Source organism: Pectinophora gossypiella, chromosome 11 (assembly GCF_024362695.1).
Source record: "Pectinophora gossypiella chromosome 11, ilPecGoss1.1, whole genome shotgun sequence".
NCBI classification, from domain to species: domain Eukaryota; kingdom Metazoa; phylum Arthropoda; class Insecta; order Lepidoptera; family Gelechiidae; genus Pectinophora; species Pectinophora gossypiella.
In genome coordinates, this window is record NC_065414.1 from 11,535,413 (window position 1) to 11,552,716 (window position 17,304).

The following is a 17,304-nucleotide window of genomic DNA, read 5'->3' on the forward strand; positions in this document are numbered from 1 at the left end:
TTTTTTTGTAATGGTCGGTCAATTCGGTAATAATACTAATAATTTTTATATTAGAAATAATAAGGCTAAAGTGAAAATTGATCCAATATAACAATACAATGGCGTTATACGAAGGTATAGCACTGATACAGGAGAAACAAGCCGTGGTACTTGATCTGGGTACTGATTATACGAAGTTTGGTTTTACTGGGGAAGCCACTCCTCGTTGTATCATCCGGTCGGAATTCTGGTGTACGTCGACGAAGAAGTTTAAACGAGTCTACGAATATGAAACGCCTGAAGAACTATACGATAACCTTGTGAACATGCTGCACTTGCTGTACTTTAGGCACGTATTGGTCAATCCTAAAGAGCGCAAAGTCGTGGTAGTGGAATCTCTACTCACTCCTACACTATTTCGTGAAACGTTGGCGAAGGTTTTATTCACACACTATGAGGTTTCCGGTGTGATCTGGGCGGACAGTCCGCGGATGTGCGCTTTAACCTTGGGCACACCCATAACTCTTATTGTATCGATTGGCGCAAGAGAGGCGGAGGTGGCGGCGGTCGTGCACGCGTGCCCGGTGCTGCGCGCGATACAATCGCAGCCGCTGGCGGCGCGCGCCATCCACGTCGAACTGAAGCGGCTCCTTAATGAGGACAACAACACAGAGTTAATCCTATGTGATGATACAATTGAAGATATAAAAGTCAAGGCGTGCTTCGTAACAAAACGTGAGCGTGCAGAAAAATGGGCAAGTGGGCAGTCGCTTCCTACTAAAAGCCTTCAATATCCATTGAGTGGTCGGCCAGCTATCACAGTGTCTGGTAGAACAAGAGAGTTAGCGGCTGAACCTTTATTTGCTAGAGATAATGAGCTAGCATCATTACCAGATATTGTATTACAGTGTATAATGCAGTGTCCGATTGATGTGAGGCGTGCGTTAGCTGAGAATATTCTGGTGACTGGTGGGACTGCTGCTATGCCTGGCTTGAAAGCACGGTTGGTACATGAGCTGAGGTACTTGGTTACACAGCCACCATATAATGAGCGGTTACACATTCAAGAGTTCAAGTTCCACACAGCTCCAGCACATGACAACAGTGTGGCATGGCTGGGTGGTGCACTGGCGGGGGCTGGTGATGCCGGGGCTACACGGGCTATGCCTAGAGATGTGTATGTGCGAGACAAGAGATTAAAGGATTGGGTATGCTTGTTGGATAACACACCTAATGATCACCCTTACAGAGATAGTTTTGAAATATGAGCTGTAAGATGTATCTATCAACAATAAAATTATTAACAAAGGGACACTAACAGCTGCAACATTATTGAATGGACCTGTACTCCATATACATATAAAGAAAGTGGAACTTCTTTTTTCAGTGGAAATGGATCTCACTTGTGTATTAATAAAAGACTATAGATTATAACAAATTTATTTATTATATAGTAAAATAAATAACAAAAGTTGATTATTGAGTTTTTTTCAACAGTCATTAATAATTTGTATCTGCTAACTAATAAAATATGCAGATTGGTAAAATGAAGTTTAATTCCAACTGCACAAAATCTTTTCTGTCTACACAGTGCATATTTCAGTGGACATCTTTAGCAAGGTACATAATACATTGAGTATGGCATGAACACTACTTTCACATTAGGTGATAACTCGCCAAACATGAAAGTACTTGGCCATATTTATTATATAATAAATAATTGTACCATCTAGGGACCATGCAACAATAGATTTCCATTCTAACTAGATAGGTAGATATTTTAGTCAATTTTATTTAGAAATATCCTAATATTATCTGTGGGAAATATCATATTTGATTCATCCCCTACTTAAAAGATGCAAAATTATATTTATAGTTCTCATCATTGTGTGTCTTTGGAACCTTAATATTTTCATCTTTGTATGAATCAATTAGACAATTTCTTAATTTATGACTTGCTTCCTATCTAAACAGAAATTAATTAATAAATTGGTCACACTATGTCCAAAAATAAACTATGTAACAAGAAAGTTAAGGGATGATAAATTAATTATAATATCACCATCAAAATATAGAAATACTAGTATTCTAGACTAGACATAGGTACTGTCTAAAGCATTTTAAGTCTTCAAATAAATAATGAAACAAATCAACTCATTTGGTTCATACATTGTGATCATAACTACTTCATATAAATTCTATTCTACATATAGTTATAGAGAGAATAGATAACGCAAGTCCGCCTTTATGTGAAATGTGTTTTTATATATATATCAAGCTATATGCTACTGTTTGCCAACACAATTTTTATTCAACTTGTGAAGGATTTCTCCTCATTTAAACAAAAATTAGGTACACAAAATGATTTGCGGAATCTATACAGGGGGTTTAAAAAAGCCACATTGAAGCAATTCACCTAAACAGTAAGAGCGCAATGTTAACATATGCCAATAGCCTTGAATCAAATGGCCTTTTTAGACTCCCAGAACTCTATCTCTATTTCATAGTAAAAAGAAAACTGTATATCATCCTCAAACACGTTCAGAAGTGCCATACTTTGTTACATCCCGCGCCTGCTTCGCTTTCTGTCGTACTTATGGGAAGCACCGTGAGTGAAGTGAGAACAATAGTGTGTGAGAACAGTACAATGCGGATTGTAACTGCAGCTGAGAGTTTGGTATGAAGATAAATTACCGTTCTCTTTTGACTAAATCTACACCCTACTTTAATAAATAGCATTGTCTAAGCGTCAGTCAAGTCCCACAGTTGAGCAGTAAGCTCCTGATCTCCTGATTGAGTTGTTTGAGCATGTTCTCGTCTGGGCAGTCCTCTTGGATCAACTGGTCGCGCTGTGTTATCAGTTCGTTCAACTTTTCATTCAGCGGGTTCTTTGGGAGGCTTCTGTAACAAAATGTTTTTGTTAGTAACATGTAGTAACTAATATACTACGTAAAACAGAGGGTCCCTCGCCATACCAGCTAAGTTGGCGCTAACACGAGCGCAATTGCAGCGCCAGTGGCGAGCGTTTGTGACAACCATGGAATCGAAGAAAGGTTGGAAGGACCAAGTGAGCGCGAACCGCGCGCCATACTGAAGCTAAAAACCTTAGTATAATCGGCTATTTATCAAATAAATGCATTTGTATACAGTATTTTACGAAAAGTAATGATAAAATTGCCTATCACATAAAATATACATTGCCGGCAAAGTGGCTGTGGAATTTGAAAAGCAGTAGAGGTGTCGTTGTTAACTTTTTGCAGGAGTAGTGGTATTTTTTTTAATTTAATTTGTTTATTTATTTGATTATCGTTTAGACTTAAGCTTTTTATGTTTTAGTATTTTTGGGGCACAGCTGAAAATCAGCGTTGTGGCACTCCCTCAATGTCGGAGTGTGACAACATTTTGCTGAGCCCCTAATTTGTATACACTTTGAAACCATGTCACATAAACTTTTTTTGACAAATTAAACCGTAAGTCTAATTAAATGTCAAATATGATAGTGCGACAGGGTTCTAAAGTGGGTACATGATATTGCATGACTTACTTATATCTAAAATTAATGATTTATATTCTATTCTAAAAGAGAGCGGGTTTGAACCCGCGACAGCTGTTCTCATATACAAAATGGCCATTCCAACCTATTTCTCCTATTCCGTGGTGATAACTATACGACACACTGTTATTACATAATTCCGTAGTGAGTTGCTGTTCGCAGATTAGACCAAACATTAAGGAGCGCTGGTCAGGTTACAAGATAAAAACGAAGTTCGCCTTTTGTAAAATTATTATTATTACATTATAGAAATAATTGTTTTTATAATTATTTCCATATCGTCGCCTCATAGTGAAACCTACATAAGAGCCTCTCATCATCATCATCAGCCGTACGACGCCCACTGATGGGCATAGGCCTCCCCCAAGGATCTCCACGACGATCGGACATAAGAGCCTCTATTTGTTTTAATTTCATTCCTGGTATGAATAAAGACCACAAGTTTTTCCATCACCCATCAACAGGCCTGATGGTGCCCAGTTATGTATGGGACCAGACATGGTACCAATAAGGAGGGCAAGTAGAGAACAGTTTGGCCAAACAAGGATAAAGTCAGGATAAGTAACACAAATCACTCACTTTACATTTTCATACATCTCCATTCCATCTGGACCTGAATTACCTGAAATGTAAAATAATTTTATAAAAGTCGGGTTTATAATTCAAAAAAAAAGTACACAAGCACAAGTAGTCATCTGACACGAGAAGGGACAAATAAGAGATATAGAGACTTTCTATTGAGTATCGGAATTATTATAACTGGTTTATGTTACAACAAGGAACTAAATTGTTGGGAAAGTCACAAAGAGAAAATTTAAATCGAAAATAAATCTGACTCTAACGGGACTTGAACCAGCTCTTGTCAAGCCGGGACAAGCTTAACCATTACACCACCGGGTCCTCCTCCTGTCCATGTGAAAGTCTTCCGATCTATTCAATTCATATTCAAAAGTATCTTTATTCAGTAGGTAACATAGTTACACTTTGAATCGTTTATTTTACATAACGAACGTCTCATCCGCCTAAAACTACTACAGCTTCTCACAACCTGCATAGCCGGGGAAAAGAAGCTGCAAAAAACAACTGCAAACTGCTAGACGTTTTGTAAAAAGTAACTGATTTGACTAGGGTATGTAAGTACGAGAGAGAGACACTGGCGCCCGAGATAATCCAGACCCTGGGTTTCGGGATGACCAGTGCTCCAGATGTATTTCCCGGATGTCCGGATGTACGACTATCTGCCTACTACACCCCATAAAGATGTTGTGAATGTGGAACACTCACTGATGATGGAGTGCGAGTCGAGCGCCGGCGTGTTGGCCAGCAGGTCCACGTAGAAGTCATCCTTCAGCTTCTTCATGTCCACGTGGCTCTGGTTGAGGCTGCGCTCGTCGGGGATCGTGTCCAAACTGCAAGTGGCATAACATAACATCATCAGACCTGTATCCCCCAAGGGGTAGGCAGACACGTATAGTATTATAATATACACACTACTCGCCAGCTATGTCAAACTCCCATGTAATAGTGGACGCTAAAGCCATAAACCATGTGATATCAATTATCAATAATCCAAACATGAATTCAAACTCGTAAAGTCGAATTCAGTGTTTGAGAGTCCGAGGGAGGAATCGAACTGGTGAAACTACGATGTAAATCCCGTTCTTTGGAACGGGATTTAGTTTCGTCTACAGCGGGAACATAATAAAAAAATCATAAAATTTGCAACAGGAAACTCTACTTGATATCAACACAGAATCATGGTCTGAATCAACCCTCAAAGTTTTCGTAGCAACCTATACAGGGTGTTAGTAACAGAAGGATTAAATTTAGTAAGGATAACTTTGGGGAAAGATTTGCCGTCGCAAAAATAAATCACTAATTCCCAAGAATTTTCCCCCTCAGTATTCGTTTTGGTGTCACTAACACCTTGTTAATACCCTATATCGGCCTCCGTGGTCCAGGGGATGAGCGTTGGGCTCAGGATCCGGAGGTACCGGGATCGGTGGGGACATATCACAAAAATCACTTTGTGAGCCCTGGTTTGGTTAGGACAGTGCTATTATCAGGGATATTGTCGTCCAAAAGTACGATAATCCGTGCTTCAAAATACACGTTAAGCCGATGGTCCCGGTTACTACTTACTGATGTAAGTAAGTAGTCGTTACATGAGTCACGTCAGGGGCCTTTGGCGCCTCAAAAATAACTCTGACACCAGGGTTGCTGAGGTTGGTCATCCACCTCGTAGCCCACAGGATATAAAACTGACCCCATGTCCCCCAGCTGGCGGCGGTCGCGCTGCAGCTGGCTGAGCAGCTGCCTCCTGGTGGTCAGCTTGCTGAGGTGTAGCTCCCGAACTGCGCGCCCCCACTGCTCTTTGAAGAACGCCTTGGATTGAACAGCGCTATCCAACTTCTCTTCTAGGCATCGCTGCAATGGAAAACATCAGGAATTACAATGTTTATCTCACATTGGTGCTGATGAAGTTTATTTTATTTTATCCACCGAAAAAGAAAGGGACGTGTAATCGACAGACATAAAAATTATAGAACACAAGTCGATTCTAAGTAAATTTTATATTGGCCATAGATTTACTACTAGCGTACTTAGATTGAACATCAGCCCTCAAAAAGTGGGACGCAAAGTTACTGTTACTATAGCGATGTTGACAGTACTTTACCTCAGTGCGCGATTAGGCGCCGAACTGGCAACACGGGGAAGTGCGTGGTAAAAACTTGCAAAAATAGAAGCTTAAAGCGTAAAAAAGAAGGATGGAACATCATAATATTTCAAATAAGTGTGCATGTTATTATAGTATATTTTAATTTTCGCAGTAATACCCACCGAAATTATTATTTTAATTTAAAATACACTAAAACAAGTACTCCCGTTCAATCCGAGTCGCAGTATAACCCGACCGCGTTACAGAGCACCACTCGCTAATATACGTAATAAAACGATGCGTACTTTCTTAATTTGACACGATTTTATTGAATGTATATACAGCTGAAACCTGAAACGGTTTGTTTTGACGTGAGTTATGGTAGATTTGCCACAGATTGCAACTACTTGGCCGGACAAATGAGGAACGCCGAGAGCTCTCACTCGGTAAAAATAAATAAAACGACAGGCCTGAAGGGCGCCGTCTGAGGGATCATATTTGAAAGAATTAATCGACCGTATTAGGTCAATCGTCGACCACGCCGGCGGGGACGGTATTCGGGTCCTTACCCTGATAATTTACGCCTCAACTACCCTCATTGTGTGACCGTGAGGTGAGTTGTTACCACTTACCAACTCTTGAATAAGACTAGCGGTCTGGTCCTTGGTTAATCCCGAATATTTGTTCTCATTTTCTTTTTCGTTGTTCTTCAAATTATTCTGTAACAAGGTATGAGTAAGATATTATTAATAATAACTACAATATAAAGAAAAAAAACACTTTGTGAGACTGTCCTTGGTTTGGTAAGGACTTTTCAGGCTTGAATCACCTGATTGTCCGAAAAAGTAAGATGATTCCGTGCTTCGGAGGGCACGTTAAGCCGTTGGTCCCGGCTATTAGCCGTAAAAACACCTCTACCAACCTGCAGTGGAGCAGCGTGCTGGAGTATGCTCCATACCCCCTCCGGTTGATCGAGGGGAGGCCTGTGCCCAGCAGTGGGACGTATATAGGCTGTTTATGTTATGTAAAACACAAAGAACATTCCCGGGAATTAGCAGCTGTACTTTTTTTTATTCTCTCCAAGTCCATCTAATCATCATCATCCCCCTAACGTTATCCCATTATCGCGGGGTTTGCTGGCATAACCAGGGAAGTTATAAAGCCCACATCGAAACAATTTGTCTATAAAAGCAATATTGCAATTTGACATTTGCGCATATAAAAGTAAGTGCGCAATGCAAACAAATGTCAAAAAGCAATATTACGTTTTTAGATCAATTGTTTGGATGCGGCCTAAGAGCCGTGATAGGCTGGTTGGTCGAACAGTTGCCTCTCACTTTGAGGTCTCAGGTTCGAAACCAGCACAGGCCTAAACCAATGATTGTCGAATTTGTTTTCCAATTCATGTTTGGATCATAAATGATTATCACGTACCCAGCAGTGAAGGAATTAAAACATCACGAGGAAACCCACATTACTGAGAAATACATTTTCGGAGATATGTGACCCAACCTGTATTGGGCTAGTTTTCCCTTCGCGCGTTGGAAGGTCAGACAGTCAGTCGCTTCTGTAAAAAACCGGACCTGCAAATCTTCAGGTTAGGTAAGCGGACCCTGTGAAAAACGGGTAATTTATCATAGAAAAAATACCAATAGCTTATAACGTGTGTTCACTCACCTTAAGTGCGTCCATCTGTTTGTCCATCTGTCGTATCTTGAGCTGGAGCTCCTCAATGCGCATGTCCTTGAGCGCCAGCTGGTGGTTCATGTCGTCCTCCATTTTTTGTGAGGCCAGCCGCAGTTGCTGGTACTTGTCCGTGTAGTGGGCCTCCAGGGCTTTCTTCGCGTCTTGGAGCTGGAAATACCATACAGGGTGTTAGTGACATCGTAACGAAAACTTTGAGGGGTGATTCAGGCAGGAGGTGGTTTTCAGGTAGTTCTGTGCAATAAAGTATATTTGATTTGATTTGAGGAGGACCCGGTGGTGTAATGGTTAACACACTCGTCCCTGCTTGAAAAGAGCTTCAAGGTTGAAGTCCCGTCGGAGTCGGAATTTTTTTCGATTTAATTTTCTCTTTGTGAGTTTCCCAGCGCGGGTAAGTGCTACAGAAAATAAAAAATCATATCCATCTTAAGATTGTAGATTGTCTTAGTGGCTCTGCCCGCCCCATTAGGGCTTACGGGCGTGAGTAACGTACCTTCTTCTCGCGCTCTGTGTTGCGGAACCCCCGCAGCCGGAAGTCGTCGGTGGCGCGGCTGAGGTCGGCCGCCAGGTGGCGACACTGCTCGATGCCGGCGCTCAGCTTACACTCCAGCTCCACTTGCTTCTTGGCCCACTCCTTCGCTAGCAACTCCAGGTGATACTCCTCTTTGCGTTTCAGCTGGGGAAGTTAAATTGTAGATATACAATCTTTTTCTCACCGTGGGGGTTATAAGGTACATTACCAACCTCATCAACCCATCAGGGTTGTTAATGAGCCGCCACAGGCCCCTCACATGACTCATGTAACTACTACGTACTTACATCTGTAAGTAGTAACCGGGAACAACGGCTTGTTATTCTAGATAAGATTAATGATTACCTAAATGATAAAAATGTTATTAAATAACTTGTAATGTACCCTCATTGATTTAAAAGATGTGTTGCTGTTGCAGTTTCTTGTCAAATACAAAAATGTTACATTGACCTTCAACAAGTTTATCCATGATAATTACGTTGAATAAATGATTCTGATTTCAGATATACAATAATAATAAGTTTATTTCGGACTTATAAAATCGACCATAGTAACATTCCAAACTTAGATCTAATATTATTAACAGATGTAGCACAAATCGAACTGGTAAATTGTAAGGGAGGTCGGTTAGAACCCCGATGGCGGCAGACTATGTATTTGACTGTGTGCAGCCGTATCCGTGGAGCCAGCAAACGTCAGCCGACGGTCCCATGCAGGGTGGTGCCTCATAATGGCGGCAATATACAAACACCAAAAACATGTTTGATTCCCGCGTGGAAAGAACCACAATAAAGAACTTAGTTTTTATGGCCATATAACCAAAACACCAATGTAACACTGTCAGTGGAGGGGCGAAGTTTCTATCACAAGTAATTTAATAACTTAAAAGAAACTTCAACCGCTATGTGTTAATTATTTTTGTTTAAATTCAAAATCGTGACGGAAAGAAGGTTGAACATTCTGGTATGACGAGACATGTGTTATTTGGAAGGTCTTTTGATGTAAATTGTTTGTCTCTATGGTGGTTCTTCTGGAAGACCTGGGGCCTGTTTCATAAAACTTACAATTGTAAATTACAATGACAATTTGATGTACATCGCGGAGTGTGTGATCACGAATATTTTGCAGTTTCATATTAACTACGTAATGAACACCAAATTGTCATTGTAATTTACAATTGTAAGTTTTATGAAACAGGCCCCTGTACTTAACGACTTATTCTGGATTTTGATACTAAGAAAATATGTTGTTTGTAGTTTATTATCATAATTAAAACACGTTCCGGGTTCTTACCGCATTAAAATCTGGGATAAAAGACACCCGATATTTCAATACCTGATTTTAACGCAGTAAGAACCCAGTATAATGTGTTTTAATTATAATAAGAATAGACACATACATACATAAACTCACGCCTATTTCCTACAAGCAGAGACTATGGAATTCCATTTGCTTCGTTCCTGACACTTCTCTTGCTGCCTCCACATTCATCAATCGTTTCATACACGCACGCCGGTTCAGAGTAGATCGTACTGGAACTTTTCTGAGGATAATTTAATAGCGCGAAAAACTTCTAAGCTAAGTCTATGGTAATAACATGAAAATGATTATCTCATTGTTCTCCGCGAACGCGCTAATATGGTATAACTATAATCTATATGGGATTAACTGTCTGAGAACTGATATTAGGCGGCTAAATTACTCAATTGTATACCAATATTTTTTGTTTATTTTTTTTAAAGAACGTCTGTGGCCGGGCCCTGTGCCGAGATTTTTCTTGCAGCTTCTTTTCCCCGGCTATACAGGTTGTGAGAAGCTGCAGTAGTTTTAGGCGGATGAGACGTTCGTTATGTAAAAATTGACGATTCAAAGTGTTACCTACTGAATAAAGATACTTTTGAATTTGAATATATAACCTTACATGAACTTTGAACAGTTCTTGTTGGTGTTCCTTCCAGTCTTCCAGTTCGTTGACAAACTTCTGCATGAGAGCGTCCCGGTCCATCGACGGTATCGCCAGCTTTATCAGGTCTGAAACAAATACAATTGGGTTGTGTATTAGCTTAAAGATAAATTATGCAATTTATATTACTAAATAAAGACAAATATAAAACTGACGAAAAACATTTTCTTTTTTCTATTTCACTTATGAATTTGAATCAAGAAAACGTAATAATTAGTCCGACATTTCATTATGATTTTATCACTATGACTTCACAGTGTGTTTTTCTTACAATTCCCTTAATTACATTTTGACGTTTAGCAAAAAGTAACTGATTTGGTTAGTTGGAAAATAGCCTACTTATTATACTCATAACAAATAGTAATATGTTAAAATAGTTACCTTTCTCCCTTTGCGCTATGTAACTGTCGCTTTTACAGGTTTCCAGTTTTATAGGTTCACTGAAAATAAAAATAAGAAGATGATATTTTATGTCTGACTTTTTATGTCTTGATCCAGACGATAATTTGATTCTATGTCTGAACCAGGAAGGGATTGAGTAGTAAAAGTGCGAAACAATGTTTGTAATTAACTATCTATGTAAAATCTATTCATTTTTCCACGCAGGATATTTTATTTTTGTCTGCCATACGCAATAATAATATTCATTTTACATTTTTGCACGCTACAGTGCAGTTGTACAAGTGTGTTATATAATGTGCCGAAGGTTGTCTGGAAGAGATCGCTCTTAGCGGTAAGGCCGCTTTTGCCCATCAAACTTATTCTAAGTTTGTGTGCAATGAAGTGTTGTATTATTATTAATGACGCTTGCCTGGAACAGTTTTATGTTGACTAATAAGGTCTCCGACAGGCTCCCGCTTATTCATATAGTGTATTCTGTCATTTATATAGTGTCAAGTACAGACGTAGTATTATTATTTGTTTACGTGTCCAAGTTATGCTGGTCCTCCTGCTTCCCCTGGGTGACGTCATCGTCGCACTGCACCTGCATGTCGCTGGTGCGGGGGCGCAGCCTCGCCGCTAGCAGTTGCTCCTGGCTCTCTTGGAAGGAGTCGTACATCTTCTTTATCATGTCTGCTATCTCGTTAGTCTGGAGTATCGCGTCGCCTGAGGCGTTTTTATATCTGAAAAAATACACGGTCGTCGAATTTATTAAGAATTCCTTTTTTGAGATCTGTCTTCTACTCTAGGGGGGATGGATGAAATTGTGAGATCATTGACCGACCTTATCAACCCTGGTATCAGGGTTACTATGGAGTCGCCAATTGCCCCTGACATGGCTCATGTAACGACTACTTATTTTACAGTGAATAGTAGCTCAGGAAGGCTGTTAACGTGCTCTACGAAGTAAGGACAATCGGGTGACAGAGGTTGATCATCCATCTCGCAACCCACATGATAGAACAAGAAGTGTGTGTCGCATTAACCTGTGCGAGGGAGCGAGACAGACCATCTGAGGTGAGGTCAAAGACTGCCTTATATACGCAGTATTGTTCTTTATTCTGTTAAACAGGAGAGACCTAATACAACATAAAAACACTTACCTATCAGTATTACAGACGCCGATGTTGGTGTACCGTGTGCCCCCGACGTCAGGGTCCAGGTTGGTGCAGCTGCCGCCGCGGCAGTCCAGGGCGGGCGGGGCAGGTGTCACGCCCGCGTGCACGCTCTCTAGCTGTGTCGCGCTCCGGGCCGTCAAGTTAGGTGGCTTCTGGAAAGAGAGGTAGCAAGTAATAATAGGCTAAATAACTTAGTCAAATTAGTGTCGATAGGGATAAGGGCGACCCAAGAAAGTAAATGAATTGTGTGGACAAGGACATTTGTGGTGTTAGTGTGCGAGTATGTGAAGTGCGAGTGTGAAGTGCGAATGTGTGAAGTGCTAGTGTGTGGTGCGAATATGTGAAGTGCCAGTGTGTGAAGTGCTAATGTATGAAATGCTAGTGTGTGAATTGTGAGTTTGTGTGGGGCGAGTGTGTGAGTGAGAGTGGTATCTCTCGATCTTTTCCATAACCGTCATTACATTTAGATACTTACCTTATCCTGTTGTTCCCCGAGGTATTTGAGCGACATCTCGACGTCGACGTACGGTCGTCGCTGGTCGCGGGTCTCCACTTTCTCGTCGCAGCGCAGTATGAAGCATCGCTCGTGGATGGTCAATGTCCCCTCCACGTTACAGAAGCCGCTGGTGAACTGGGTTACGTCGTCAGTCGGTACTAGCTTGCGGAGGTCCATGCTGCATATCCCTGAGGGAAAGGAAGTTAGCTTTTTTTTAAAGTGTATATTGTCACTGGAAAGTCAAAATCAACGTCATCCTTTTGTAAATTTGATGTGCCAGATTCCTTTTTGCAGCAAAACACCGAACATTTCGGCATTTTTCAAGGACGTTTCAGCCACGCACCTAGATTGTCTAGCGCGCAGGCCGACTTCAACTAGTTTTGATAGAACTAGCTGTCCTGGAGGACATGTAGGTTCGCAGAGGGGAACGTCTGCGTATGGCTACTCCCTCCCGTGTTGGTCTATGATGTTATGATACATACTGCTAGATATAGAAAATGAAAAAAAAAAACAATGTAATCTTATGTTATACATACCGACGTCCTTGTCGCCAGCGCAGACCCTTGTGACGAGGTGCGGGCACTCCGCGAGGTAGGCGCTGAGGTCGTGCAGGTCGCAGCGCAGCCGCAGCATGGTGCGCTGGTTGAAGGCGGCGCGGGCGCCCGCCGGGGACGCGCTGCTCGACACTCTGCACGGGGGTGGGGGACCAATGTATTCACATAAACATAACATAAGCATACGTAACATAACATCGTATGGAACGGCAACTCTCCACTCTCCAACAGAGGCTGAGCTAGTTTTACCTCACCCCAAGATGCCCCAAGTGGGTTTTACTTTAGTAATCAGAGGCACAAGTACCCATACAGGATCGAGCCGGCACGGGGGTCACTACCGTGGCCCCCGAGCACCACACGCCCGAAGTCTCGACGGCAAAAGGGACAAAGTCGTTAATCCGCGTTAGGTTCCCATATTTCGCCAGTTTTTGGCTAGCGGTCCACTCGGCAGCCGCTCCTGCGGTTCGAGTAGTATGAAGCAGGCGTTGCTGCAAATGTGTGTATGTTGTTGATCATTGTGTGTTTCTTACCTATCCGTCATGACGTCATGTGTGAATACAGAATATGTAACGTAACAATCCACCGGCTCTTTATTTGTGTTGAAGTCAGGTAGCAACTGAAACAATATACTAAAATATTTAATAAAATAAGATGAAGAATACGTGATGATGTGTTGCCCTCTGAGTAAATTTTCACTGAACCCTGGCCTTGTTTGGTGAACTGCGGCACCCATATACCTTTATGTTTTCCAACTAAATATTAATGTAATGTGTGTATATTTTAATGTTGTAAATGTATATGCGTGTCATAGATTTTACCTAAATAAACCATTTTATCATTTTTTTTTATGAAAAGATGTCACATGGAATCCCGCCTATATCGCTTAAGAGGTAGGGTAGAAGATATAGGAGGTGTATGGTGTATACACCCTCTCCTCGCCATATATGTTTCATCATCATCAATTTAAGAGCCACGCTCTTGTCGGTGTAGCATTTTCCATTCCAGTCTATCAAAGGCCAATTCAATACCAATATATGCCAATATATGTTTAAGTCCCATGTAATAGGGAAAACTGGAAACGACATGATATCGATTATCTACGATCCAAACATGAATCCAAACTCGTATAAAGTCGAATTCAGTGGTTAAGAGCCCGAGCTAGGATTCGAACTCGTGACACTAAGATGCAAAACACACGTTCTCCGAACACGGAAACCCAAAGTGGGAACATTCTCATGAACAATCATCATCAGATTAGAATATATATTTAAAAAATCATTAGTGGTTATGTGGTCCAATAGCTAAGCGTTGCGTTGGCCTCACGGTCTGGAGCTCCCGGGTTCAAATCCCGGTGGGGACATATCACGAAAATCACTTTGTGATCCCTAGTTTGGTTAGGACATTACAGGCTGATCACCTGATTGTCTGAAAATAAGATGATCCGTGCTTTGGAAGGCACGTTAAGCCATTGGTCCCGGTCACTATTTACTGATGTAAGTGAGTAATCGTTACATGAGCCATGTCCGGGACCTTTGGCGGCTCAGTAATAACCCTGACACCAGGGTAGATGAGGCTGGTATTCCACCTCACAACCCACATGATAAGAAGAAGACTACTTCAGACTAGGACCATCCTGTACATCTTACCAGGTCCAAGTTTTCGAGCGCGCCGATGACGAAGCTCAATACGAATAGCTGACGACCGCGGCCGATCTGGATGAGCCCCTCTTCACAGTTCAGCTGCGGCTGCAGCTCCGGTGACGTCACACAACGCTTGCTTTCCGCTATGTACTCGTCTATAACATTACAACAACATCGTGGATGCTACCATTGTATAACAAAACCAGCAATTTCACATTTGTTTGCATTGCGCACTTACTTTTATATGCGCAAATGTCAAATTGCAATATTGCTTTTTTAGACGAATTGCTTCGATGTGGCCATTTTAACCCCCCTGGTATACTCAAAGGTGACAGCTAACTTTTCAATGTTAGCCCAGCTGGCGTCATCCTACCCTCCGTTGCCATTTTGTAAAAAATAAATCACCTACGACCAATGTTTTAATTTACTTTACAAGGTAATTTTGAACATTTAGTAAAAGATTTACTTACAGTTTTAATGATTTTTATATAATAATATGTGACAAGTATGATAATTAAATACATTACTCATTAATTCACTTAATTTTCAATAATAAAATTTACGTCCTTGGAATGTGGAAGTACCAGTGTACTTAAGTTTTAATCTATCGCAGTATCCTGCATCGCCATTAAGTATTTTCGCGATGTTAAGACATCGCACGAGGATAGGTCGAAGCATAGTGTATCGGTGATTTAATTCTTCACTGTAACGTGCATAGTAGTGATGAACATTCGCACTGAAGATTATCGCAGATTAATCGACCCTAGTGGGCCGATAGCGACAAGCCACACACGCCGGCAGGGTCGCTATCAAGGGTCAACATTACAAAATAAGTCAATATCAAAAAATAGTTAAATACAAATTGTCAAAAGTTTATGAGAGACTTTCCAGGCTATGTTCACCAAAAACAATATAGATGGTGTTATACAGCTTTAACTAACATGATAATAATTACCTATTTTCTCATTATTAGGATACATAAACCTGGAAAAAAAAACAAAAAAAAAAACCTGGTTCCAGATTCTGGCCGACAAGCGCGAGAGGCGACACAGAAATGAAAGGGCTGATTTACCACCTGTGCCGTCTAATAACCCTCAACTACAATGCCAGTCGTGCGGCCGCTACTGTCGCTCTCGCATCGGACTTTACAGCCATTTTAAAAGCTGCCACAGAAACGCTGTTTGAATCATCTGATAAAGATGTAAAGGCCTGTGATGATGATGAGGATACATAATTATTCCAAAATACAATGTAATGGCAGAAGCATTTATAAAAATAATTGTTGCTTGATATTTGGTTCACATTAGAGAATTATGTTTCTATCACATTCCTTTGCTTTCATTGCTTCTCTTTATTTTGATCAGAATAATAATAGGTGGAAGATGTAATTGTGCCTGGGTGTAATAAAAAGAGTCATGACTCATGATTTATACCCAAAAACAAACATAATACGTACACATGTCTGTTATCCATGAAATTAGAAGGTTAAACGAAGGAAAATCTGTACCTCATTAAATATTTTAAAAGATAAAGAGTAATATTAAAGATTTGTGAACTATTTATTTATTATTATTTCTTATTTATACATTTATTGTTACATCATTAATATGACGTCGTTAAACCCCGACAGCGTTTGTCCCGACAACATACACACAACACGTATTAACATTGTATTGTATTGTGACATACAACGAAAGGGCCCGCCCGATATAGACCGCCTGGAATTGCTATCTACTCGTACGACGACGTCGTTCTCGCATCGATATAATACGAGTATATCCACGTGGATAGCATTTTTGTTCCTATTGGTCCAAGCCCTCGGATAAATTACGCGCCGCGCGGCAGTAGATAGTTGTGCCGACTCGGCTTGTTTTACTTACTAAGAGTGAGCAGCATAGATCTCGCAGTTTGGTTGGCAGACGGATTGCTGGTGGGGTATGCGATCTCATTGCTATGGAACATCCTCAGCTCATTCCTCTGGAATTGGAAGTTACACTTATTAACTTCGCTGCACACAACAAATGTTTTTTATTGAATCATAAGAATATTGTAAGTGTTTATGGTCACTCCAATGTCCCAGAGATACAGGTAAGATTTGCTTACCTAGTTAAGGCATCACATACAATACTGAAGCAGCATATTTTTATATATTTTGATTGTATCTTTACTGAAATTAAATGATTCTAAAAAAACCTACTGTTTAAGAAGTGTCTTATTAAATCATTACAAACTAAATTGCTGAGGTGTCTTATTAATTTGCACTGGTTCTCAGCAGATTCAAAATAATTTCATGAGTAAAACAGAATAGTAAAAAAAAACATCAATCCATTTTCATTCAGTAAAAAAAACACTTTCTTGTCTATACTAGAACAAATTATTAAGTCATGTATCATGAGTTGGCTGGAAGAGACCTATTTTAGAGATAAGCTCACCTTTTTTTACATCTTTCCTTTTATTTAATTTTGTTAATATGTGAACCTACCTATAATAAAGAATTATACTATTTGCATATGTTTTGATTCTATTACCAGTTGGCATACAAATTTTACAATTGCTTACGTAATGTAACATAATCATTGACCACATATAACAAATAGACAACCAATCTCTGTAAAAAAGTGTCCGCGGCGCATCTTGTCACAAGCAATGGCATGTAACACTGAAC

General features: G+C 40.5%; 2 protein-coding genes across 3 annotated transcripts in view; one reads left to right on the forward strand and one right to left on the reverse strand.

Moving 5' to 3' along the window:
- On the forward strand, positions 1–1,455 carry LOC126370579 (actin-related protein 10). The gene has a single exon (XM_050015526.1). It carries the CDS (start codon positions 99–101, stop codon positions 1,245–1,247), a length of 1,149 nt encoding a protein of 382 aa, XP_049871483.1. The 5' UTR covers positions 1–98; the 3' UTR covers positions 1,248–1,455.
- Positions 1,408–17,304, reverse strand: part of LOC126370530 (centrosomal protein of 120 kDa) — a 21,463-nt gene continuing 5,566 nt past the window's right edge. For both annotated transcript variants that reach the window (XM_050015418.1, XM_050015417.1), the window contains exons 5-20: positions 16,520–16,616; positions 14,646–14,794; positions 13,530–13,615; positions 12,982–13,133; positions 12,425–12,633; positions 11,935–12,101; positions 11,317–11,514; positions 10,772–10,830; positions 10,349–10,458; positions 8,389–8,571; positions 7,869–8,045; positions 6,824–6,910; positions 5,799–5,959; positions 4,817–4,941; positions 4,112–4,154; positions 1,408–2,880 (exon numbers count right to left, since the gene is read on the reverse strand). In XM_050015418.1, coding sequence (XP_049871375.1) covers positions 2,733–2,880; positions 4,112–4,154; positions 4,817–4,941; positions 5,799–5,959; positions 6,824–6,910; positions 7,869–8,045; positions 8,389–8,571; positions 10,349–10,458; positions 10,772–10,830; positions 11,317–11,514; positions 11,935–12,101; positions 12,425–12,633; positions 12,982–13,133; positions 13,530–13,615; positions 14,646–14,794; positions 16,520–16,616 — 2,151 coding nt within the window. In that variant the 3' untranslated portion in view covers positions 1,408–2,732. The remainder of the gene's footprint in view (positions 2,881–4,111; positions 4,155–4,816; positions 4,942–5,798; positions 5,960–6,823; positions 6,911–7,868; positions 8,046–8,388; positions 8,572–10,348; positions 10,459–10,771; positions 10,831–11,316; positions 11,515–11,934; positions 12,102–12,424; positions 12,634–12,981; positions 13,134–13,529; positions 13,616–14,645; positions 14,795–16,519; positions 16,617–17,304) is intronic.

Bases quoted from the DNA above. Each gene is read 5' to 3' on its own strand.
- LOC126370579 (XM_050015526.1), top strand. From the start codon at position 99: ATGGCGTTATACGAAGGTATAGCACTGATACAGGAGAAACAAGCCGTG.